The sequence below is a fragment of the Lepidochelys olivacea genome, assembly GCF_965140295.1.
Source record: "Lepidochelys olivacea isolate rLepOli2 genome assembly, chromosome: 1".
Taxonomy (NCBI): Eukaryota; Metazoa; Chordata; order Testudines; family Cheloniidae; genus Lepidochelys; species Lepidochelys olivacea.
Window position 1 is genome coordinate 261,352,326 of NC_140411.1, and position 24,439 is coordinate 261,376,764.

The window sequence follows — 24,439 nt, forward strand, 5'->3', positions numbered from 1 at the left end:
GTAACGTGGGCCTCTGCTTTGGTTTTATAGACTCGATGAAGATGGAAAAGTTCTGACTCCAGAAGAGCTGCTTTACCGGGTGAGTACCTTGCCCTGCCCGCACAGGGGCCAGACTAGGGTTGACAGTTTTGGCTGGATGTATTCTTGGAGAGTTCATTACATGACATATTTTTAATTAAAGATTAACCTTTAATTCCTGGAGACTCCAGGCCAATCCTGAAGGGTTGGCAAACAACCAGACCCACCTCTGCACCTCCCCTGGTCTGTGCAGCCTGTTCAGTTGTTCTGAGCCTCTCCCAGCAGGCAGCACTGTAGGGAAGGCTACAGGAGCTGTGGTCCTGGTGATGCCTACAGGAAGTGGTAAACAGAGCTCTGGTGAAGTGAGTTGTAGCTCATGAAAGCTTATGCTCAAATGAATTGGTTAATCTCTAAGGTGCCACAAGTACTCCTTTTCTTTGAGCTCTGGGATGGTACTGAGCGAAGGAGAACTGCAGGGAGAGCGTGCACTAGGCTGTGTAGCTGTAGCGGCTCTCCATGTGGGAGCCCCCTGGGGAAAGTAGTAACTACCTCCTCCCCGCCCGGCAGGCAGTGCAGTCCGTGAATATGACGCACGATGCTGCGCACGCTCAGATGGACGTGAAGCTTCGCTCCCTCATCTGTGTTGGACTCAAGTGAGTCATTCAGCCCATTTCCTTGAGCGTTGCTTCGGTGATGAGCTTGGGGCAGGCTGGGAGATGGGAGTGAGTAGGAGGCGGGACAGTGAGGTGAGGGGGTGGGGCCAGGTTGGGGTGGGCAGGGGATCTGGGGAACAGGCAGGAGGTTGCGGGGGGTTTGGAACAAGCTGGGAATCAGTAGTTATTTTAGTCTCCTCCCCCACACAGCTTGTGTCACCAAGCTCTGTCCTCCCCCAAGTGGCCACTAGGGATGTAAATATTTGTTGAAAAAGTTAACCAGTTAAATGATTAAAATTATATCGTTTAATGGTTAACCGTTAACTGAGGTTGGTCCGGCAGCACGGCGACAGGGGCTGGGGTCTCGCCGGCCTGGTGTGTCCGGCACCGCTCCAGCCCGCCCGGCACAGCACGGGGGTTAATGGTTAAGTTCTGGTTAATGGTAAGCCTAATGCTTACCAGTTAACAGTTTAATCTTTTACATCCCTAGTGGCCACCAGCACTGGGCAGGAGCAGAGTACTGACCAGAAGCCAGTGCCTTATTTTCAGGTACACTCAACCCAGACTCTCCCCTGAGGGAGCAATTCCCTGGTGTCCTCCCTGTTCCTGTAGGGGAAGAGAATGATGAGTTGCGGTCAGGGGCTGGATTGGAAACTGTGTCCCAGAGGGAGGGGTCACCCAGTCCTCTGATAACGGCCCTGGCTTCTAGTGACTCTTCCCCCTCCCTTCATGCAGTGAGCAGGTCCTGCACCTGTGGCTGGAGGTGCTGTGCTCAAGCCTGCAGACAGTGGAGAAATGGTTCCATCCCTGGTCCTTCCTGCGCAGTCCCGGCTGGGTACAGATCAAGTGTGAGCTCAGGTGAGTATGGCCCTGTGTGCTGCAGCGCCCTCCTGGCCTTTGCTGACCCCTTGCTATTGAGCATTCAGCTGGCTATCGTGCTGCAGTGAGCAGGTGGTCTGCCGTTTGTGTAACCTGCCACAATAACCATTCGTGTCACACTCACGTCCTCACAGAGCTCTGCCAGCAGAGCTGCACCCCACTCCTGGGGATTTCCTCCCAAACACCCCAGAGAAGCAGCTGCTGTTTACACTGTGTTTGGCTGAATGGAACTCTCTCTCTCACTTTCTGATTAAGAGCAGGGCCTGGTGAGGGTGTGTGTGGGAAGCAGCATCTACACACAGGTGGCTGCTGCTCTCAGGCCTCTAGCTGCTTTGCACTGAGCCTGCTGTAATGGAGCAACCTACAAAACCCCTCCCTGCTTGAAGGACCCATGCTCCCCGGAGTCTAGCACCTAGTGGGGCTGGCCAGTGTGAATCCGGCAGGGAGGAGGAGCTGCTGACAGTGCCTGAACTGGGACTGGTAGCGAGATGATTTGTTCCCCAAAGGCTCAGCCAGGAAGGGTGACTGGCTGCAGGCTCAGCAACTGGAGGCCTAGATGGGAGTCCGCCATCAAGCCAGCCAGAGGACAAGACCCAGCTTAAATGGCGAGATGGTGAGGGAACTTGGCTTCAACCTAGTGGCAGAGCTGAAGCAAACTGAATGGCTTCTCTCCGTACCCATCCACACCTGCCCTGCTGGAGGAGCAGCAGGTGGGCTTGGGCTTCCCCACCCCCAGCACTCCTGTCCCCTCCAGCACTGCTGTGGGGAGGGGAAATGAACCAGTTCCTGGGAGCTCTGATGCTGTCTCAAGAACCAGCTCCAGGCCAAGCCTGTGTCATTGACACACGTTCCATCACTGCCTCTACCTCCCTTCTTCCCGCTGGAAATGGCTTGTGCCCTTTCACCAGCCTGTTACTTCCATCCCCCTTTCCCGGGGCTGGAGTGTGACAGATTCCCATCCCAGGAGCTGGCAGCCGGCCTGGAGCAGCTATGATGTTCCCCATTGCTGCAGCTCAGGATCCCCCATTCTCCTTGGGATGTTCTTGAAGCAGGGAGAAGGTTTTCCATTGAAAAAGCTGCAGTTGTCTGCATGTAGCTGCTTCTTTGCTCCTGATACCCCACACCCCAACCTTGCCCACCGTCAGGACATGAGAGCAGGTTCCTTTGGAAACTCCAACCATGCAACAAAACAGCCTGGCTGAAGGGACAGTGTATGGCAAGAACTTTCAAGCCCTGACGGGGGCTCAGCTGGCCAAGTGCCGAAAGGCCATGGGTGAACAAGGAGAGCCACCAAGGGGTGAGGCTGAGACTAAGCCTGCTGGGGCATGGGTGGAATGTACTGTGGGGAGCTGAAGCCCAGGATCGAATGGGGGCAGCTCTCTGTTGCCATGTAATGAAGGATTTGCCATGAACACCTTTATTGGCCCTCTGGGTTGGGTACTGACCGGGGGAGGGAGCCCTGAGGAGCTGTTGAGGAATGAGCGAGCACCTGCGAAACTCTAGTCCCAGCGCTGTCGCTGCTGGGCCTTGGCGAGCTCACTGAGCTCAATTTCTCCATCGGGACCAGCGGGAGGAGGCTCAGTGCTCTTCATCCTCCCCTCGCTGGGCAGACATTAGCTGTCTGCGGAAGGGTTTGAGGATCAGCTCCCACGCTTCTGTTTGACACTGGGGTGAGCTCAGCTGCTTCTGTTTCTCTCAAGGGGTGTGTGTGTGTGTGGTGAGAACCCCAGCCCTGGGGGGTGAGGGCAAGGCCCAAAGAAGGTATTCCAGTGCTTGACGGTTCCCCTCTGCGCCCGCTCTGGGTCCACTTACTGCTTGGAGTGGCAATGCTGAGCGGGCGTCCCCGCTTCCTGTCCCAGAGAGGTGGGGAGAAGCAGCTGTAGAAGCCCCCAGGGTGTATTGGGTTGGTCTGAACCTACTACACCCTCCTCCTCCTGTGACATATAGTCCTCTGCTGGGTGGTGGGGGCAGGGCCCCAGAGCAGTGGATGTTGTTGTTAACTTCCCATTAAGATGCATGGGGCAGTTCACACCTCTCTGAACTGTTGTTTCAGGCTGCTTGCAGACCCAGGCAGACATCTCTGCATCAGTTGCAATTAGGTCATGTTTTCAAGCTTTTTTCCACAGCCTGAGGACTAGAAACATGTCTCTCTTTTGCTAATAAAAGCTGCAAGTCTGCTACAGATGCATGGCATAGCTGGTTTTGTAAGGGCGTAACCATTGCCTTGTATTGCAGAGTCCTCTCCAGATTTGCATTCAGTCTCTCTCAGGACTGGGAACTTCCTATAAAGAGAGAGGTGAGTGACCAGGCTGAGAGTGGGCCTGGACGCCCCCCCTTGCCCCAGAAGTAGCCTGCCCTCCCCATTTCCTTGCATGTTAAACAGCCCCCAGGCTGCAGAAAGCACTTTATTCAAGGGGACTTGACCCAAATTGACACTGAACTTGATGTCTGGTCGTCTCCCCACCTTGTGAGCCCTTTCTGGTGGAGCAGCCTCTGCCTGGGTCTGGCAGAGCCAGGGCGAGGCTCCTCAGCTGCGCAGGATTCTGCAATATGGTAGGTTTTCGATCTCCTGAGAATCACCGACACCATCCTGGGTGTTTGAAAAGAGGATCAGCTTCTGTCCCCCTGGTGGGGTTAGTGAGGGTGGAGCAAATTGCAGGCTCTTCCCACACCGGTTCTTATTCATACCCCAAGGAGCGTGGCTTCTCTGCTTGCTTTGTCCTCTCTTGGCTAGGAGCGTGAGCACTGGACCCTTGGAGAACAAGGTTCTGACTCATTCAGTTGCACCAGCAGCAAAGGGCCAGGGGCAGGTGGTCTCCCTGAGCACCCGTTCCCTCCATACCCCAACTAGACTGCAGGGTTGAGACAGTGGGCTTGGAGGGAGAGAGAGCAAGCGGTGGGGAGCAGCAGCTGCCTACAGAAGTCACTCCCCTTCTCCCCCACCTGCACGTAGGGTCCGATGACACCTGCATATGGCTGCTTAGTGACTCTTGGCCCTTTCCTGTCCTCCTGCAGGAGAAGGAGAAGAAGCCGCTGAAGGAAGGAGTGCAGGACATGCTGGTGAAGCACCATCTCTTCAGCTGGGACATAGATGGCTGACCCAACCCACTGCGGACCTTCTAGACTGCCACACGCAACACACACTCCTCTCCCACCCTCACCCGTGACTGCTCTCAGCCCAGCTGAAGCGACAGCCTCTCCAGCTCGGCGGGCACTGCACCTGAGGCAATGGGTGGGTGGAGGGCTGTGTGTGGTTAGTCTTCTGAAGGCATGGTGTGGTCTTGCAGGCAGAAATCCTTCCCCCAGCCTGTGCAGTGCACCAGCTGCCCATCTCCCATTCCCATGTGTTCCCTTGCCCCCCAGCTGGAAGCACTGCTCGGGGAGGGGGGGACACTCCACTGGCCAGATCTCTAGCTTCCCTTTTGCCCCACCCTGCTGCTCCTCTGGGAGAGGGTTCTTATCTGCCTCATGACCCCCTCTCCTTCCTGTCCTAGGGGTTAGTGAGCAGATCTTTGTGTCTGTACAACATTTCCAAGTGCCACTGTAGCTCAGAACGTGAGGGCAGCAGCTGAAGAGGCAGCTTCTCCTGGCTGCTTGATAACTGCGGGGTCTGTTGCGGCTGTGGGGGGGAGCTGTGTGTTTCTCACCAGCCTGTGGCAGGAAAAGGGGGAGAGGCAGCAGAACCACTGGCTGACCTCAGCTTCCCTGTCACTTGTGCTTTGGGAGCCTCCCTCTGTGAAAGATTTTTTGTCTTGTTGCCCTAGTACTGACAGGGACAGATGGGGGTGCTGACAAGATGTGCCTAAGGGAGCAGCCAGTTACCAACTACAACTGCCTTAGGGGATGGGGCCTTTTCTCAAAAGTGTGGAGGGAAGCCCCCGTTCTCCCCTAGCCTGAGGGAGTATCATGCTGTCAGTTTAGCCTCTAGCTGTGTTGTTTTAAATTAACCAAAAAGCTGTAAATGATCTCTAGACATATCTGTATATTTTGGCATCATCTTAGCTCAGGAAATGGGTTCAGGCCTGAGCTGGCTCAGGGAGACTAACTCAGCCCCTGCCCTGGGGGAAGAGGCTGAGGATTGTAAGCTAGGAGTGGAGCATCACTACTTCTGTAGGGTAGCTCTGTTCCATGGAGTCTGTGACTTTATCAATGAAAGCACTTGTTTGTGAGCACAAACTATTCATGAAATAACACTAGAATCTTACTTTCCTTTAGCCTTTGGGATTGTAAATAAAGTGCATCTTGGGAGAGCTTTGGTGGTTTTCTCCAGCAGGGGCTGGCAGGTGAGCCTTTTGCTTTGCTTTTGCGGGTCTTTGGGGGGTTTAAGATGGATGCCTGCCCTTTGTGCTCCTGGAGGCAAAGAGGAATGGCTTTAAAGGAGCAGTGAATTAGTCTTTATCTCACTCAGTGACCCTGAAATCATCTCCTCTCTTTTGTCCCTGTCTCCAGCTGAAATGGGTCTTAATCCTTTATGGCTTGGTTTGGAATTTAGCAAATTGGACAAGGCTGCACTGTGCAGTGGGACTTACAGGCACACCGAATTGTATCCCCACCCCTGCAGGGCAAGGTGCCCCTCTGTGTTGCAGAACAGAATATTCAGCTGTGGGTACTGCATTAGCACCAATTCTACAGCGCAACAGTAGGACCAGGAAAGACTATGTAAACCCTGGCTTGCTGACTAAAGCAGGTACCAGAACTAGTGAGAGCATAGGGGGATGGAATATTCAGGACACCTCTAAGGGTGATGTTTGTCAACAACAGTTTTAAACTGTACAAATAAAAATCACATCCCCTGGTACTTATCAGTGTAAAAAGACACAGCAGGAAAAGCTGTTCTGAACTTTTTCATCTGTCAAGAAAAAAAGGGAGGGCGGGGCGGGGCGGGGCGTGTTCTTGGTAAGGCAACCACATGCCTCAGTGTAGGGTAGTGGGGAAGAGAGACTGTCTCAAAACAGAGTCCAGGGCTGAACACGGTTAAGAGGTAAGGTGCCCTTTATACTTCCACCAGGGAAGCAAAGAAAACAGGAGAGCCTCACTTGACAGCTCTTTAGGAATTGTGTGCTCCTGTGTCCTAAACATGACCGATGGAAACCTCAAGAAGGTTGGAGACAAATGGGAGAGGGTATGGATGAACACAGGGCATGCCAGCCTATTTCTACTCTAGCAGGACTGGATCCACTTGCAGGACACCTGCTCCTTGGGGGTGCTCCACTGTAGGATGTGCACACACCCTACACTCTTACCAGAGACTAAACAGTGTTGCAGTACCAGACCTTGCACTCCAAGTGGGGACATACAGGGCAGTGTAAACCCACTGCTGCTCCAATTCCTTCTCTGCTACAACACCTGGAAGACGAGCAGGAGGTAGAACACCCTGAGGCATAAAACATCTCGAAGACCTCACATCACTGTACAGCTAGGTAGCCTCTCTCTGACCTGAGGAATCTCCTACACCGGAGCCTCTCTAAGCACTAGGTCAACACAGAGGTGGGTGGTGAGGTGAACTGAAGACAGGTTGGAGGACTGTCACCCAAGGTCATGTCAGCTGTGGATGCAGGGCTGATGGTGTAATGTTTGACAAATGTGTGAACCAAGGAGCAGGTTGCAGCCCTGCAGGTTTCTGAGATGGCGATGTCCTTAAAGAAGGTTAGAGCAGTGGACTGAGCCTTCACTTGTTCAGGGGGATATTTCACAGCAGGTCAAGCTACAATCAAACCCTCTTGGACAGGCTGAGTTGAAATCAGCTGTCCCCTCATCCTTTTGGCCAAGGATACAGTCTTAATCCTGGCAGGGTAGATGGCAAGGGCCCTACTTACATCTAATGTTTGGAGACTAGCTTTCTCCCTTAAGGTAGTGGCTGAGGATAAAATACCAGTAAATGGCTATCTTGGGTGGTGTGAAATTCCAACAAGTCTTTAGGGAGGAATCAAGGATGGGGGTGCAGTATGACCTTGTCACGCTAGGACATAGTGGATCTGCCATGAGACCCCCTGAGTTCTCTCATTCTTCTAGCTGAGGTGATGGCTATCAATCAGAAGCAAGTCTCAAGGATGAGAAAGCAGGGACTTCGCAACTGCTGGTAAACCACTGAAGTATCTATGTGAGGAGAGATGTACCAGAACCACAGCCATTCTGCATATGAGGACCAAGATCTTACTCCCTCTCATCAGTTTACATAATACAGAGCTGCACTGTTGTCCACCGTTACCCCGACAGGGGGGCCCTTTCTGTCATGAAATAAGTGCTAACATGAGTAGTGTGCTTCCCTTAGTTCCAGGATGTTGATTTGGAGCGCTCTGTTTTGTGAGGACCATTTTCCCTGTGCTGTAGCACCCCACCCAAAAGAGGCAGCCAGTGTGAAGATTTTTGAGGGTAGCAGACTTGAGAATGGGGTTTCCACCTAAGAGAGACTAGTACTCATGGAAGCACAGTGATTTGTTTGGAAAGACTGGGGTATACATAATCCTTAGCAAGGCTTGACCATCTGAGATGCCGCCTTGCATCTGGCATAATGAATGTAGAGGCTGACATGGCCTAGGAGTTGTATGTAGGTAGGCACTTGCAGCTGGTTGGGAGCTGTCCAAGTGGTTTCTGAGGCTTCAAGAGGCTGTTGGTTTTGGTGCTCTTGAGGTGGTGATCTTGGTTCTAGATGCATCTGCTAGAGGTGTCAGATAGCACCAAGGAAGGTGCCTCTTGGTGCTGCTTGGTTGAAGAAGTCTCTGGCAGGAGAAAGTGGCTTTCTTCTTTTAGAGGCCTTCAGCTCTGAAACTGAGTCTAGACGTCACCGGTATGGCCTGAGAGGTTGGGGCTGAGGAGTGTTCCTTGAAGAGGAGCCTCAGTCTAGCCATTCTATCCTTGTGGGACCTGCCCTTAAACCTCCATGCAGACTTTGCACTTGGATGGGACGTGAGATTTTTCTGAGGCACTACAGACAGCTACAGATCCTATCACTATAAGGAAAAGACCTGTGGCAGCTCTGACAGGGCTGGAACCTCAGCGTCTTAAGTATAATCTGGGTAAGTGCCATAGACCACAAAGGCTGAAGGGGCAAGAATTTCAGAGTCCCTCCCCACCCAAAGTTGTGCAACAACTTGGGGGGGGGGAAACCCAAAACTAATAGGCCAGGAAGCAGCTGTCACTGCAGTTGCTCTAGCTTGAGCTGTAGGCAGTTAAGAATTGGAGTGGTGATGGGTCTATATCTCCATATGTCCTTTCAGCTGGGAGCACAAGACCCTGCACTTCACAGGTACTCACCCACTGACACAGTTATTTACAATCTCTGGTCAAGAGTGCAGGGTGCATACATGTCGTAAAGCAGAGCACACATCAGGGCACATAACTAAATCTCCCACTCCCCTCCACATTGAACCAAGGGGAAGACATCTTACTAGTCTTGGAGAAAAGGAAGTGGGTTAAAATCTGTCCTCAGGGAAGAAAGCACAAAGAGAAACTTGCTGTTTATGTGCAGGCGGTTAGTTCCCCTCTGTGTATGGAAATGTCCCTGCCGGTGCCTCCCATCATTTCTGCCCAGTCACCAAGAACAAAATTCAACAGCATTTGAAAACGAGACCAAGCATGCTGGGAAGCTGCTGTAGGTACAAATAACACACCTCCTCCTCGCTTCCCATACCTCCATTTCAAAGACAAAGATGAAGGCATCTCAGCCTGCGAGGGCAGAGATGTCCCTGTATCTCTCCCTTCACCACTGCCTACAAGACAGAGCTTTTGATCATGTTTTTTCTTTATTTTTTAATAAAATGGATTTTTTTCCAAATATTTGTAACTGAAAAAATAATTCAATGGAAGGATCCATTCTCTCTCCTCTTAACTCTTGTCTTTTTCCAGTTGAGTGTTCATGCTGGAGCCTATTGCCTCAGACTGTGCTGATCAGCCCTTGCTCATGCTGCATAGCGGAAGGGCGAGTGCACGCAACTCAAATACACAAGTAGTGGTTTACAGCAGAAAGATTCAGAGTTACATTCAAGGTAGAGGCAGAACATCAGGCTTCTGTCTTTCTGTGAGAGATGCAAAAGGGCCTCTTGCCGGAACATCTCCAAGAGTACAGAGAAGTGGATGATCCTGCTTCTCAGCAAGGACCTCTGAGTCACTCTCTGGAAGAGAGGGTTTTAATTGTCCCCAGTACAGGCCACCTCCCCACCTGACCCTCCACCAAGAAGCACCACCAGCAATGGGAGCCCAGCTCTAGTATCATTTCAATACCAGCTACCTCAGTCCACAGAGGGGCTTAGGCCTCTAACCTATGCAGCAATAGCTCCCTGTGGATTTTGCACTCCCCCAGCAGCAGGGGCGAGCAACCTGGTACACCCACCCTCTCCCCCTACCCCACCTGGGGAACTGGTTTGATGCCACCTTCCCGCATTATCTCATTGCACTTTGATAATTTGTTTTCTGCTTAATATTAACTCTGTTGTATTTAGGTTCTTATTTGTACAAAAAAAATTAGCTAGGCTCCAGTAGGGGGGCCAGGGATCACTGGGGTACACAGAAAAACAGCCTCCAAGGCCATACTGACAGCCTGGTTTTCACACAATACTGGAGCAGTTTAGGTTAGGCTGGAAGCCCCTCCAGCCTGGGTCCCAAGGGTTAAACGACATGGGTTTGTTCTGCCTCATACACAATTTCTTTAACCCCAAGAGCACTGAGTAAGTGATTCAGGTGGGTGCATGTACATAGACACCGTGCTCAGACTCCAAAGGGTGAAGTGATATGTAGAGTTCTGGGCAAAACAGATGCAGCAGCCCTGGTGGTGTGAGCCCCCCAGGAAAGAACTGATTATTTCTACTGCCCTGATACACAAGAGAGAGCTCAGCTAGGGCTATTTCAGACCATGAGCGAGAAGCCTGGTTCAGCAGTCCATTCATGCCCAGGAGAGGGAGGGGAGAATGGGAACAAGGACAGTTACACAACTGCTCTAAAGCTCAGGACACATGGCTTCTCCACAACACCATTGGAGTAGGGAAGGCAGCACAGCTTCAGCACTGAGACTAGTAGAAAAAGGCAATCTGCTTTCACTGGCACATGCAATAAGGCTAGAACAGCTAAGCCATGGCCTGATTCCATCTCCTCCCCAAACCACACAGAATTAAAATACCAGCTCTCCTCCCCGAACAAGCAGAAGGGACTCCAGCAAAGCAAGACACACTCCTCCACTGTGATTCAGCTACACCATGCCCAGCTGCTGTTTATGCCTTGACACAGAGTAGGAGGGTGGATGCAACTCCTCCCCAGTTTCCCTTCAAGAACAGCTAGAGCGGTATATACGCGTGTACAGAGTGTCTTCCTTAGCTACTAATGAAGGGCAGGTACCAAGAGGCAAGAAAACAACATGACGCCCTCCCCAACCCTGAGGCATGTCTCTTCCCAGGGACTGACTCCAGACAGTAAGATACACTGACATGATATTCAGCAGACCTACCCACTTCCCACAGGCCCAGCACCTGTCTGGGGCAGAAGAGGGGAGGATCCAAACAGCATGGCTGGTTCACTTTTCACACACAGGATGATGAATGACCAGAGACAACAAGCCTAGAAGGGAACTAGGACTCAGCCACAATTACCAAAGCCACTTGGTTGAGGCAGCCATTTCTAGGTCCCATAAACTAAGCTAAAATCCCCACCCTACTGCAGCATAGGGAATTCACAGGGGTAGGTCAAAATGTGGGGTGGAAGGGAGACTGGTTGTTAAATTTCTAGTAAGAAAATGGATTTATTTTCCTTTTACTCCTCTGGGACTGGGGAGAACGTGGTACGAACGTCCTGCCATTGCACCTGCTTTAGGGACGCCTTCCACACGCCTCCCAGAGCCCTGCCCTGCAAGGAAACGTCTGCCACTGCTGCAGGGCAGCCTGAGCACAGCTGGCGCTCACCGCTCAGGTTGCCCTCTCCCCTTCGTTTCTGTGAAGCCCTGTAGCAGCAGGGAAGTCTCCCTGTCCCCATGGCTTGGGCTGCAGACTGAGTACCAACCCCAGGGGGCAGAATGGGCAAAGGGCCTGCTGCAGCCTCGGTGTTGGGATTCTTGGCCCACCCCAGGTCTGCGGGAGGCTGGGGCCCCGATCGAAAGAGCAGGACTTTGGCCCAAGCTGCATTATGGTGCTAAAGTCTCCTTTTGTGCAGCATGAACCCAGCAGCAGGCTTAGCCTTTTCTGAGCTGCAGCCATGACTCTTACACCTGCTGCAGAGGACACACCTACCCCTCCTCCCACCCAACACCCCACGCAGGATCAGAGCCCTGCAAAAGCCACACACACAAAGCTGAAGCTCGACCCTATGGGATTCTAGGCAAGTACCTGCTCTACCATGAGTAACAGCACCTCAGAGCTGGAAAGTGGAGGCCATGTAGTCGCCCTTCCACCTGAGTGGCAGAAAGCTCATGAGCCCCTTTGACTGCCTGAGTTTTAAACTGCCGTGCCCTGCAAGCTCCTGTGGCAACTTACTCCACTTTGCTCATGGGAGGGCTGGGTTTCCAGTCATGATCCCCTTCTCCCTGGTCTGGTTTCTCATTCTGGGTTGTATGAAGGGCTTAGCACAGGGCCCCTAACAAGCAAGAGTCTGACCTGCTAGAGGGAGGGTATGTCTTTGGGCACTAGCATCTGTGACTGTAGGGCTCCCCAGAGTGAAGGGTGCGCTGTCTGGTCATTCCCTGATGTAGCTCTCGCCCCTCCAGCCACACAGCAGATCCTAACCTCTCCAGTCCCTTGTACTGCCTCTGGTGGAACGTGTCTTATTGCTCGAGCATCCCTTTGGCCTGAAGCCTCTCCTGTGAGACTGGCATGATGGCTCTGGCCTGGAGAAAGAGCGGGGCCATGGCTCACAGTGCTCAAGGGAGCACTCCCCATTCCTTAAACAGCAGCTGGGAGGAATAGCTGAGCTGCTGCCTAACACAAGGAGTCCCTGTCAGTGACCATTCACCCTTCCGCCCTCCCAGAACAGCATAAACCCCTTTGTTTCCTAATTGCGTTTAGGCTGCCCCATACCACTCCCCTCTCCGGGCTCCCAGTTGAGCTGTTCCTGCAAGCCAAGGGAGCAGGGGAGGTCTCCCTGCCATACAGTGGTGTTATTTCAGCTTTAGAGAAGGGGTATAGGTAGGAAACCAGCCAGTCTCAGACCCCTGCAGCCCCTGTCCCCTGACAGCTATGGTTACTGCTCTGCTCTAACCTGCTGATTGTAGCCCCAGTGAGCACAATGACCCACCAACAGCTGTGCCAGCCCTTCCCAATGGTACGAGTTTCACTACAGGAGGTCACGACTGGGGGAAGAGTTTACACTCAAGGGGCTCATTTTTGGTTGACTGGCCTCTCCCCCTGCCCCCATGCCTGTGCCCTCCCCGCCATTCCCTTCCATCTCAGTTCAGAGAGCTACAAGCAAGAATCCCAGTGCAGCTGCAGATCGTGTCCATCAAGGAAGTCTGTGGAGAAGAGGCTGGGGACTGCAGTGCTTAGGGGAGCAAGGCTCATGACAGGGCCCCCCGAAAGCTCCAGCCAATCCATGCTGTCCAAGTTAGCCTCAGCTAGGTCCAGGGCTAGTCCCCCTGTAGGCTCATGGGCAAAGTGCAATTCTGACGTGTCCATTGGTGAAGGCGGGTGGTCCAGAATGGCTGAGCTGCTCAGCATCTCACTATGGAGGTCATCTATCAGGGACAAGGGCTCAGGCCCATCGTGGCCTGCTGGCAGAAGGGGGAGGCCAGTGCTGCTCTCCAGGAAGTCCTCCAGCCGGCCTGCTGTGACAGGATTAATGCAGCTGGTATGGCCAAGGAACATCTGCAGGGGAAGCTCAGAAGAATGGTGGCTGTTGGGCGGCGAGGCGCATGCTGGGGACACTGATGTCTCCTTCCCAGCTGGAGATGGCTGCTCCTTGAAATCAGCTGAAATCTCTGTAAAGAAAGAAGACAGAGTCCCAGGGTGATGAAAGGCTCCAGTTAGTGGGAGTCAGATCCCTCATGAGCTAGAGCATCTTCAATCCTGACACTGTGGGCCACACGCTGATCACCAACTGGGGTCAAGAAACCTCTCCTAGCTACACAGTAGGCTGGCTTAGGGGAGTTTTAAACCTGCCTTAACCATCATGGGCCAGGACCAGGGCTATGTGAGGGAGGCCAGCCCAGAGCAACCATAGGTCTGATGCAATGCAGCAGCCACAGGAGCTTTATGATATATTATAGCAGTGCCTGACAAGTCTGTTTTGTAGTGCCATACCATACCCTGCTTATGCTAAGGACAGCACCAAATGAAGAATAAGCAAGGGCCCAGGCCAGGGGATATGTACACTAGTGGTAAGACCAATCTCACCAACCCCGCTCCCTCTTGGGGAGCCAAAGGGTGGGAGTCACACTAGCTCAGTGCTACAAAAGCCATAGACTCAAACCCAGAGGTGACCAGCCAGAAACCTCAAGTGATTCTCTCCTCACCTCCACTCTCTATGAGGATGTCAAACAGGTCGTCCATCTGTTGGCTCGAACAGCCATTCTCCTGGGAAGAGAGTGTGATGAATTAGACCCACACTTACAAGACACACAGTAACCGCGAATCTGCTGTCCTGGTCCTTCTCCTTCCCCTTTCCACACTGACCTGGTAGGATGGTGCCTATAGCAGCATGGCACCAATGACCTCTGTCACCCCAAGGTTTTACTGGAAGCAGGGTGTTTATAGCAGTGTGGGGTCCTACAGCCCCACCATTCCCCCTGTATTAAGGATATGTCTACACTGCAGCTGGGAGGGGTAATTCCCAGCTTAGGCAGACATACTCTTACTTGCTGTGCTAAAAGTATCTGTGGGGTCACAATTGCATGCACAACAGGATCTTAGAAGGGATTGTCCTCGGCAGTTAACCAAATCCCTCGCAGCCACACAGATTATTTTAGCAGGCTAGTTCAATAAGGCTAGTTCAACCCAAGCTCAGAATTACACCTCCATCTGCAGTGTAGACACGCCCTAAGCAGGAAGTTATCTTATCTCAGTCTCAACAGGCGTACGGGCCAAAGAGTGAAATGGAAGGTGACTCCATTCCCACTGAAACGCCACCAAGGGAATTCACCTTGACTCCTTGTGTGCAGCTCAAGGTCAGTTAGAAAAGGCCCTGGTGTGTTTCAGTCTCTCCATTTCCTAGGCAGCTGCCCCCTGAATTCAGGGACCAACGTGGATGTTGAATTGCAGCGGGTAGCCCTCCCACACACTCCCCAAGAAGTTCCTCATGGAAGCACAAGGAAGTGGCTGCTCTTACCTCATGGGGCTTTGGCTGCTGCTTCGTGGCCTCTTCATAGCCTGGTGGTTCTTTCATCGGCACCGAGGAGCCAGGGAGAGGAGGTGGAGGGGTTCCGAAAAGGGACGGGTGCGGGTGCTGCTGCTCAAGGTCCATCTGGGATGGGGAAGTGGCAGCAGGAGAGCCTGGCTGTGAGGATGACTGTTTAGAATGAAGGAGAAAGAAGTAAACAGGCAGAAAGCCCATTTCATCTCCCACATCACGGCTGCTCCCATGTATCCTGGAGAGACCATCCCTTCGGTCTCCGCTAACGCTGGGCAGAAACCACAGTGCTTCTGCTCTCGGTATCTCTGCTCCTTCTTTCACTGTGTGCGTGGTACAATTCCGCCCCCCCCCACCCGCCCCCAAAATCACAAATGGAAATCCTCTCCTGGAACACACCCATGCCACAAATCACCACAGGACTGCCCTGGGGTGAGGAGGAGCTCATCTGTTTTGGTGGGTGGATTCCCCCAGCACTTCACAGAGACACAAGAGGACTATCCCTACAGTATATTCAATGTAATCTGTATGCAACAGCCTAGAATCGTTGTTTTACCCTTTCCTCTCCGTAATGAGTCTGCTTTGGAAACAAAAAACTGTCCACAAAACACTGGCTGTGGAGAAGTCGGCAGGCTCAGAGAGCATCAGATCTCACAAACCTAGCAGAGAGGGTGGGGACAGATCTCAGAAGAGAGCTCTCCAAATGAAACCCAAGGTATTACAGGAAGTGGTGTTGGTGACTCAGCACTGAACCAGTGCCCCAGAGATGTACTAAAACTACTGTGTGAAGGCCTTAGCCGTTACTATGATCATTAAAGATCCATTCCACGGTTCGTTAGAGTAGGAATAATGGTCCAAGTACCCTGGAGGAACTCCAGCTCAGATAGCTATACATGCCTCTTTAAATCTCTCTGGGATTTTCATCTGGGACATTATTTTTCACTTTCCTTCACTGTAACACTGTGGGCAGCAATGCTGGTGCAGAGAAGTGATTCCTGTATATCCAGCCTCCAAAATCCCTTACGAGTCTGCTCTCAAAGTTAGAGGGCCTGAAACCTGGCACTGTGACATGGACTCTATGGGATTTGCAGGGAGGCTACCTTTTTTGGCACACTGGGTTGGTTGGCTTTGCCAGGAGCACCAGTTTTCAGGGATCCTTTGTGAAAGCCGTTGAGGAAAAAGGGCTGCAGGTTTGGAGGCGCTGAGAAAGACAAAATTGTGTGGGGCAGCTGCCCAGTGACCACCTGCAGACCTGGCTTCTGAGCCTACAGGGAGACAAAAGGATTAAGACAGCTACAAACCCCTGCATGGCATGTGAGCTAAGATCAATCACAGATTCTGGCTGGCCTAAGGAATTTAACTCTTCTATGGAGAAAGGTGCCTTTGGTTAAAAAGCATTGACCTCTGTATTAAAGGCCTTATCAAACCCAGGCACTGACCCTCTTCAAAGATGGTCCCACAGCAAATGGGTAAGAGCAACAGAACGAAGAGGTTTGATCACATCACTCAGACAAGGACACTGTCTCCCCATTCATTTCAGGATCCAGTTCAAAAGTTACCCTCCTAATCCTTAAAACCCTTCATAGACTTGCTCTAACCTAACTGATGCACTACGGAACACAGTGAATTATCACCTGATCTAGAAGGGAACAGATGCAGAGCAGGAACTCCTGAGTTGTGACTGAGAAGGGTTATAACGTCTTCAGACCTTGTTTCTTTATAGCATTACATCTCTGACAGCCAGACACAATCCGTAACCAAAGGAAAACAATTCAGGGTGGGAGACGAGGGGGGCATCTCAAGATGGATAATCAGGACCCAGGTTTTAACATGACACCTACGACTCCGGAAGGAGATTTCTCAGAGCGCATACCCCACCCCAGGATGGAGAGAAGCCCTGCCAACCCCAGTGCCGTAACTGCCTTTTGATTCCAGCGGGAATCCTCAAAGGGTAAGGAACTACAGCATGAACAGAGAGAACATAATCCTGCCCTTTATTTGTTTACAATCACTTTGTAAGGACACTTTCACACACTACTAGGTTATTCAATTGCCGTGTGATTAAGGGTATGTCTACACAGCAAAGAAAAATCTGCAGCCAGCCTGCAGCTTGAGCCCCGCAAGCCTGAGTTGGCTGGCACATCCCAGCCCAGGTTTTTCTTTGCTGTGTAGACATATCCTAAGGGTCAGAGCAAATATATTTTTAGGGATTCTCAACTATTCTTCATGCCATGAATCCCATGTTCAACCTCCTCAGATGCATCCCAGGATCCTTTGCCCCTGTGCCTACAGCTCTTCTGTAGGAGTTACCATGGGAAATAGGCTCAAAGGTGTATGACACTTCTGACACCCCGAGGAGGACTGGTTATAAGTGGCTGAACAAAGCTGTTTCAGCAGAAGGCTGGAGATATGAAATGGGAGCACCGTGCGATCCCCATTCATTCCCCCGCATGCTGCTGGCAGCTCCTGGGCCAAGAACCCAATGCACTATGCAATTGCAACCTGCGATGGGGAAGGAAACGGCAGTACAATAGGGTCTCTCCCTCTGTAGTGACGGTCTCAGAACTGATTAGCCTATGTGCTCCCTGTCCCCTCTGTGACTCAGCCAACCACCAGGCAAACGGGAAACCAGGAAGGGACGCAAGCATGTGATCAGCTACCTTCCTGACGGGCTGGTTCGGTAGCCTGGGGGGAGGCTGCTGCTGCTGCTGCGAGTTGCTTGCAGGTAGCGGACACTGTGGTTGGCTGGATATTTTAGTGGGTGACGACTGTACTCTCTGAGAAGAAAAAGATGAATGAAAACAAAGCTATTTGCTGTCCTATTTGAGGGTGTTGTGGAGGCTGGAAGGAGAGACCAGGTTTAGTTTTGCTGAAGCTACGATGAAGTTAAATGTATTTCCCAACCCTTATGTCTTTAGGAAATTCACTTGTTAGTTTCTCCCAGCAAGAAAATTGGAACACTGTCTACTATTAGGTACATAGGAATTGCCAGGCCAAATCTGTGCCCTGTCTGACAGTGACCATTACTAGCAGCTCCTGAAGAAGATGCAAGAAACGCTGCAGTAGTCAGTTATGGGAAGAACTACTCCTATTTCTTCCTAACCCCAAATCATTAGAGGTTGGCTTATACTCTGAAGCTTGAGGGTTTCTGTCCCTGACTAGACTTCTGGAGTTGGTGTTCAAGGTACTTGTGTTAAATGCTGACTTGTCTCCCACCAAAATCAAAGGGGAAAATGATTTGGGTGGGCTCGTCTCTATCCTCTTCAATGAAAGGCCTTGCCTTCTGTCAGCTCCACTACAGAGTGGCACATGGAAGAACAAAACAAAAGAGCATTTAACAAGACACACACTCCTGTTCCCAGGGCTCTGATTTCAGCATTCAAACCTCAATTAGACAAGATTATCTACTGGAAGTCGCGAGCTACAATCTCTTTTCTCTCCACAAAGTGATGAGTGGTGGAATTCCCACTACCTTTTACTACAGCACAGTAAAAACCTGTATGCAGTGTTGTAGCTGTGTTGGTCCCAGGATATTAGAAAAACAAGGTGGGGTGAGGTTATATCTTTTATTGGACCAACTTCTGTTGGTGAGAGAGACAAGCTTTTGAGCTTACACAATTCTTCTCCTGGGGACCCGAAGAGGACCTCCGTGTAAGCTTGAAAGCTCCTCTCTCTAATCAACAGAAGTTGGTCCAATAAAAGATATTATCTCACCCACCTTGTCTCTATAGTAAAAATTTGTTCTTTCAAACCTTCTGAGCCAGGAGTCAATGTGCCACATCAGACCATTGGTCTGCCTAGCCCAGTGTCCTACCTGTGACTGTAACCAGAACCTGATGATCTGAGCAAGGCTAAGAAGCCTCTAATGTACTTAGTTAATTATGCAACACTGTACATGAAGTTTGTGAGCACGGAATTCCCTCCCATCCCCTGGCACTGATCTGTTTTTGCCCTGAAGCAGAAGATTTGATTACACTCATCTCGGTTTCCATAGCTCCAAATTTTGCAGGCAGTCATAAAATCATCCAGTATTTTGTAAAATTATTTTCCAAATTCTGATGTCACTCTGTGATAAAATGAGCCCCCCATAATAACCATCAGGGACTTGTAGAGCAGGACTAGATTGACTAGCATGGGAGGGACAGTGCAAGCCTACCTGCAATGTTGTGCAGCTATTCCCCTGTGGTGAGAGGCCCCGCCTCTCAGCATTCTGATTGGTCACTGTAAGGACAATGTGGGTCCCCGTGGAATCTGTGATGAGGGTAGGGGGAGGGGCCCCCTTGATGAGGTCACTCAGGGCACCCCCTTGCTGACCCAGGAAGAGCTGCGGGGTGTGGGACTGGCATGGTGGCTCCGTTTCTGCTGTCAGAACCTCCTGCTTCACCATCACCACTTTCTTTGGCACTGAGCTTGGATCCGAAGTGTCCATTTGGCTAGCGGTGGACACAGGGTTGAATTGATCCGTTTGGCCATCAGGCAGCCCTGCAGACTGGCAACTCGGGAAGCCATTTTCACTCTTAATCTGGGTGCCAAAAGCCACTGGACTGGAGGCAGGGACCACCCCTCCCACTCCGGTTTCCATGGCTAGTAGTGGCTGCTGAGACCGTTTCTCCTGCTCTAGCTGCAGCCTCAGCATCTCCACCAGCTGCTGCTTCTGTTTCAGCATTCGGGTGAGTTCCTCAATCTGCTTGTCCTTCTCCTGCAACATCTGGTCTTTATCCTGGACCTCCATATCCTTGCTGCTGCTGACGCTGCACCGCTCCAACCTGGGTGCTGGATTTAGGCTGCAGGAGGTAGCCTTAGAACTCTCTTCCTTCATCAGGAACTGCACTGGAGATGCCTGCAGGGTGAGCTGGGTCAGAGGCGAAGTCACCGTCTCTCCAAAGGCATCTCCAGTGGCAGAATTCTCATCCCCAGTGCTCATCTGTGAACGCTCTGAAGGGGTGGGCGAAACAGGTGGTGTTGAGCCTGCGCTCCCGAACTTCATCACGCCATTGCTGGTGACGGTGGCCACAACTACCTCTGTTGATGCAATGCCAGCAGTGACCAGTGCCGGCCCAGTGCTCAGCCTAGCGGCTGGGAAGGCTACCACCACCTCAGCAGCTTTTGGGAGGATGGCTGTTGCATTGGGCTTGGGAGTGCTGGCTGTGCCATTCTGCTCCTGGTAAGCTCTGAGCCGCTCAATCAGGTCCGTCTTGGTGCCCGAGACAGGCAGCGCCCTCATCTTCAATTCTTGCTTCAGCTCTGCCACCTAAGAAGGGAAAAACTGTGTTACAACTAAAAGAAAACCCACCCCAACCGGACCAGCCTTTAACACATATGTGAGTCATGAGGCAAGGGACTGAACTGACAGCCCGGCAGGCTGAGGTGTCCCTTTATTCCCACACCCAGGTGCAGCAGCAATGCAAGCTGCCACTACATACTGCCCCGTCAGTGTGCCTCAGCCCTGCTCCGGAGCCCACCTCATTCAGTCCTTGCCTTCTCTGCTGACAATGCCAATAAGGGGCCAATTAGTTTTAGCGCTGATGGCGGCATGGACTTTTACCTTCATGTCATCTAGGTTGGTAGGGAGAGGGCCTGGTTTGCCCACTGTGGCATTACTGTTTTGTCGCATCAGCCCACTAGAACTGGAGGATACAGAAGATGCGCTGCTGACGGTAGCAGAGAGATTACGCATGGCAGGGGCACTAGTGCCACTCTGCTGCTCTCCTGGAGGCCTGCAGGAAGAAAAAGTGTAGATATCAGAATCAAGGTGGAAGGGATCCTCATAGCCCACCACCTGTGCTGAGAAGCCAAACAAGGACATTTGCAGCAATGTGTGCCTGTGGAAGCATCTAGGGCACCAGCAGCCCCAGTGTTACAGCATGCCAGTAAATACCTTCTCACTGTACCGAGATACTCCACTCTGGCCACTGAAAAACCAACTAACTTCAGCTGCTCTTGCCTGACAGATTCACCCAACACAGACCACTTCTTGAGAGCGACAGTGACTTTATAGGATTTACAACTCCTATGCCTCACCCCTTCAGAGCTCAGCGTGCCTGGGACCTGATGAACTTACTAAGGGAGTGAGACCCTCACGAGGGGTGGGGAGAGACAGGAGAGGATTGTGGGCAGCGTGCAGTAAGTCCCGCCCTTTGGCAGGGCCAATAGGATGGTCTGGTAGCTATTGTGCCGCTCCCGGAGACCATGCGCAGGGGTGGGAGGGCAGGGGGTCCCTAAGGAGGGGTAGTGCTGGGGGGCCCGTACTTTGGTGGGGCTGGCAGGATGGTCTGATAGTTGTAGTGCTGCTGATGTTGCTGGTTGAGGATCTGGAGCTGCAAGAAGAGCTGTTGCTGCTGCAATATTTTGGCATAGGAGGAGTCCATGGGGGGAGCCCCTTTGTCCTGCTTTTGGTCCGGGGGGATGTACTGGTGATATTTAAGCTTCTTGACTTTCGGCTTCAGTTCCTTGGCTTTTTTACTGCGCTGAGACTTCTCGCTGGCAGACTTGGGCTGACTTTGCTATTCAATGAGAGAAGCAGGGAAGGAAGAAAATAAAAATAGATGTAGGAGATGCACTGGAACAGCATTAACATCTAACCAAAACCTACAAGCAAACCAGGCTTTTTACTTCAAAACTCTCTCCAGATTTGACTCTGGGGCATTTCCACATTCTTAAAGCAGGGATAATCGTACACACTCAGCAGCTCGTCTACCTCCAGGACCTTACACAGCACCGGAACAAGGGTAGAGAGACAAGAAGGATTGCCACAGCGCAACAGACCATTGAACAATTAGCTCAGACTCCCTCTCCCTGACCATGGTCAATGCTAGATGCTTCGGAGGAAACTTTTATATCTAGGACCCTTGGCAACTGCACTATAATATGTTTGGAAGGGGGGAGACACCTTCCTGACCTAATCCCTGTCTCAATGAGCTCCTCTCTAACTGAAGGTTTTAGAGTAGCAGCCGTGTTAGTCTGTATCCGCAAAAAGAAAAGGAGGACTTGTGGCACCTTCAAGACTAACCAATTTATTTGAGCATAAGGTTTCGTGAGCTACAGCATCCAATGAAGTGAGCTGTAGCCCACGAAAGCTTATGCTCAAATAAATGGGTTAGTCTCTAATGTGCCACAAGTCCTCTCTAACTGAAGAAGATCTAGACATTGATTCAGCTCAAGCTCAGGGAAGGTCCTCTAAGTAGAGACCAGGGGGAGACAGTGAATGATGCAAGATGTTCTTCCAGCGCCTCAGCATCTTAGTCTAACACTCAGCATCTTAGTCTAACACTCTCTATCATCCCCAGAACAGCCACATTAACTTCTATTAGTCTATAAAAATGGAGTGACATCCCTCCTCCCCATACCTTAATGAGTGTTGGTGGGGGCTTGGCAGCAGGAATAGTGGCTCTGTTGGTGAAGCCTGGAGGCAGCAGAGGTGGTGGTGGAAGAGGAGGGAGTGGCTGTTCAGGTAGGAAAGGTGTTTCATTGGCATCTGCATTGATCTGTAACTGGGACACAACCTGCAAGGGGAAGAAATAGCATCACTCAAGAAACAGACACACAGCTAAAAGTTTCCTCTCCACTGTTACAATGTTGCCCTCCTTTCAGAAAGCAGAGGGCTGTAGGAGCATTCCACTCAAGTTGCTATGCACAGGTTACCAGCCATTAAATGGCCACCTGGCTTCTTAATCCACTCCCTGAGATCCCCTTATCCAGCTTGGGGAGAAGCATGCTTCAGTGGGATCAAAGCATCCTAGAAGAAGGAAGGAATCAAAGCCCACTTCTAACTCTATGCCTCTCCTCCCTTTGCCTCCCAGGAACAGTCACATACTCTTAACATACATGGCATTGCCAAAACCATTCCCACTACCAATCCCCAACAGGGCACAACTAGGTGCCCTCTCCTATTACTTTTAGGGAATCACTGGAAGCTTCCCACTGCATCTACCTACAGGGGCACCAGACACATGGTTTTGCTGGTACCATTTAGAACCTAGACATCTCATGTGACTTCAGTGATATCTCATTAATGAATTACTGAAGAACAAATCAGTCTCTTAGCAATGACACCTTGTAGATGTCTCTATGCCTCATCCCTCATTCAGGGATCCAGGCATTTGCACTGCCCCAATCTAATAAGGGTTCTGAGGTCCCAGAGAGCAGCAAAAGTCAACACTCAGCATTCTTACCTGAGCTGGCGATGACACAGTGGTGCTGGGAAGCGGCTCACCAATCCGAGCGTCCATTGGTGACGGTACAGATCCCTGGGACTCATGGCTGGCTGGCTGCTCTGGGGACAAGGCATCACTGCTGTCCTCGTCAAAAGAGGAATTATCTGCAACCTTTGGGTAGTTCACCTGCCCAACTGAAAACAAAAGATAATTTCAAACACTGAATGGGATTACAGTCACCACTGGCCAGTGGGAGGTGGGGGAGGGCGCTGGGCTGTCGGCTTATACCATACCCTGAGACCTAAAGGCTGACTGAGAGGAATCCAGGGCAATGGCACATGACAAGGGGCACTGGGGACTTGGTTTGGTGGCTTCTCAATTAGGAAGGTTGTGTGTTAGTTTGCATTGTCTAGTCTCAAGTAATGATTTCTTTAGTGTTGGCCAGCTGCATGATATAGGATAGGAGGAAGGATCTTCCTCCTCAAAGGAGGTGTTGAGGGTCTCTTTTAGTTGGGATCCCAGATGTTCTCTACTCTCTTTTTCCAGACACAAAGCGCAAGGGTCAATCACAAGAGGTGGCCCTAACTGTTCCTCAGACTTATATCTGTACATATATGGCGCCCTCCAACCATAGTATCTGTCTGTCCCACAAACATTAATTTATCCCCAAGACACCCCTGTGAAGTAGGGAAGTGTGATCATCCCCATTTTACAGATGACCATCTGAGGCACAGAGAAATTAAGTGATGTGCCCAAAGAGCCAGCAATTGACCCCAAATCTCTCAAGCCCAAAATGGAGGGATGTGTGGGGATAGACAGATGGATGGACGGACGGGGCTCCATTTCTTAACCACAAGATAATTCTTCCTCTCTTCCTTGACCAATTCTTGTGTGAGGATGAAGCCAGGCTCGCTCCTACCACAGCCTGGCACCTCTCACTGAAATGTATGCACCCTTGCTCATGAGCATGCCTCCATTAGTCTCTGAAGGAGGTGGCAATTCCTTCAGTGACTGCCCATGCTTCAGCAGGGTGCGGCTATGCTTCATACAGCCTGCCTAATTAGGAGTGGGTAATACACTCAGGCTGTGGGAGGGCTATTCCTCAGCATTCCTTTTCACCCCTGCAATGGCACTGGAATGATTTACATCCATTCCTATTTATTTTCAAAGGAGTTGAATCCTCTGAAGATTTTAAACCAACAGAAAGCTTTTGTTTCCACACATCTGCTCACCCATGTGCTGTCTTCCCTCCTGATCTGACTTAGTCAGTGGGTTCTCTCTCACAAAGGGTTAAAGATAGAGGGATTTTCAGGAAGAGAGGGCATGCACAAACTAGGAAACACAATCCCACAATGGTTCATCAGTCCTGGGAATTGGGGATCAATTTCATTTTATTCTGTGAGCCCAGCATTCCTTATAATCTAATCTCTCTCCATCGCTATCCAGGCTGGGAAGGGAGCTTTGCATTCCAGAATCCTG

The 24,439-nt window shown here is 51.3% G+C and overlaps 2 protein-coding genes across 11 annotated transcripts in view; one reads left to right on the forward strand and one right to left on the reverse strand.

Moving 5' to 3' along the window:
- The window catches only part of SGSM3 (small G protein signaling modulator 3), a 57,146-nt gene extending 51,387 nt beyond the window's left edge, over nucleotides 1-5,759 (forward strand). For 5 of the 6 annotated variants that reach the window (XM_084644508.1, XM_084644509.1, XM_084644507.1 and 2 more), the window contains 5 exons: nucleotides 31-79; nucleotides 586-671; nucleotides 1,407-1,529; nucleotides 3,786-3,846; nucleotides 4,566-5,759. In XM_084644508.1, the coding sequence (XP_084500634.1) occupies nucleotides 31-79; nucleotides 586-671; nucleotides 1,407-1,529; nucleotides 3,786-3,846; nucleotides 4,566-4,649 (403 nt within the window). In that variant the 3' untranslated portion in view covers nucleotides 4,650-5,759. Of the gene's footprint in view, nucleotides 1-30; nucleotides 80-585; nucleotides 672-1,406; nucleotides 1,530-3,785; nucleotides 3,847-4,565 lie in introns of those variants that run through there. The other variant, XM_084644512.1, reaches the window with a different exon arrangement.
- A 3,514-nt stretch (nucleotides 5,760-9,273) lies between these two features.
- Nucleotides 9,274-24,439, reverse strand: part of MRTFA (myocardin related transcription factor A) — a 178,912-nt gene continuing 163,746 nt past the window's right edge. For 4 of the 5 annotated variants that reach the window (XM_084644567.1, XM_084644565.1, XM_084644566.1 and 1 more), the window contains 10 exons: nucleotides 22,979-23,154; nucleotides 22,154-22,309; nucleotides 21,057-21,310; nucleotides 20,353-20,524; nucleotides 18,964-20,058; nucleotides 17,468-17,584; nucleotides 15,908-16,072; nucleotides 14,787-14,966; nucleotides 13,975-14,035; nucleotides 9,274-13,440 (listed from right to left, as the gene is read on the reverse strand). In XM_084644567.1, the coding sequence (XP_084500693.1) occupies nucleotides 12,926-13,440; nucleotides 13,975-14,035; nucleotides 14,787-14,966; nucleotides 15,908-16,072; nucleotides 17,468-17,584; nucleotides 18,964-20,058; nucleotides 20,353-20,524; nucleotides 21,057-21,310; nucleotides 22,154-22,309; nucleotides 22,979-23,154 (2,891 nt within the window). In that variant the 3' untranslated portion in view covers nucleotides 9,274-12,925. The remainder of the gene's footprint in view (nucleotides 13,441-13,974; nucleotides 14,036-14,786; nucleotides 14,967-15,907; nucleotides 16,073-17,467; nucleotides 17,585-18,963; nucleotides 20,059-20,352; nucleotides 20,525-21,056; nucleotides 21,311-22,153; nucleotides 22,310-22,978; nucleotides 23,155-24,439) is intronic. The other variant, XM_084644568.1, reaches the window with a different exon arrangement.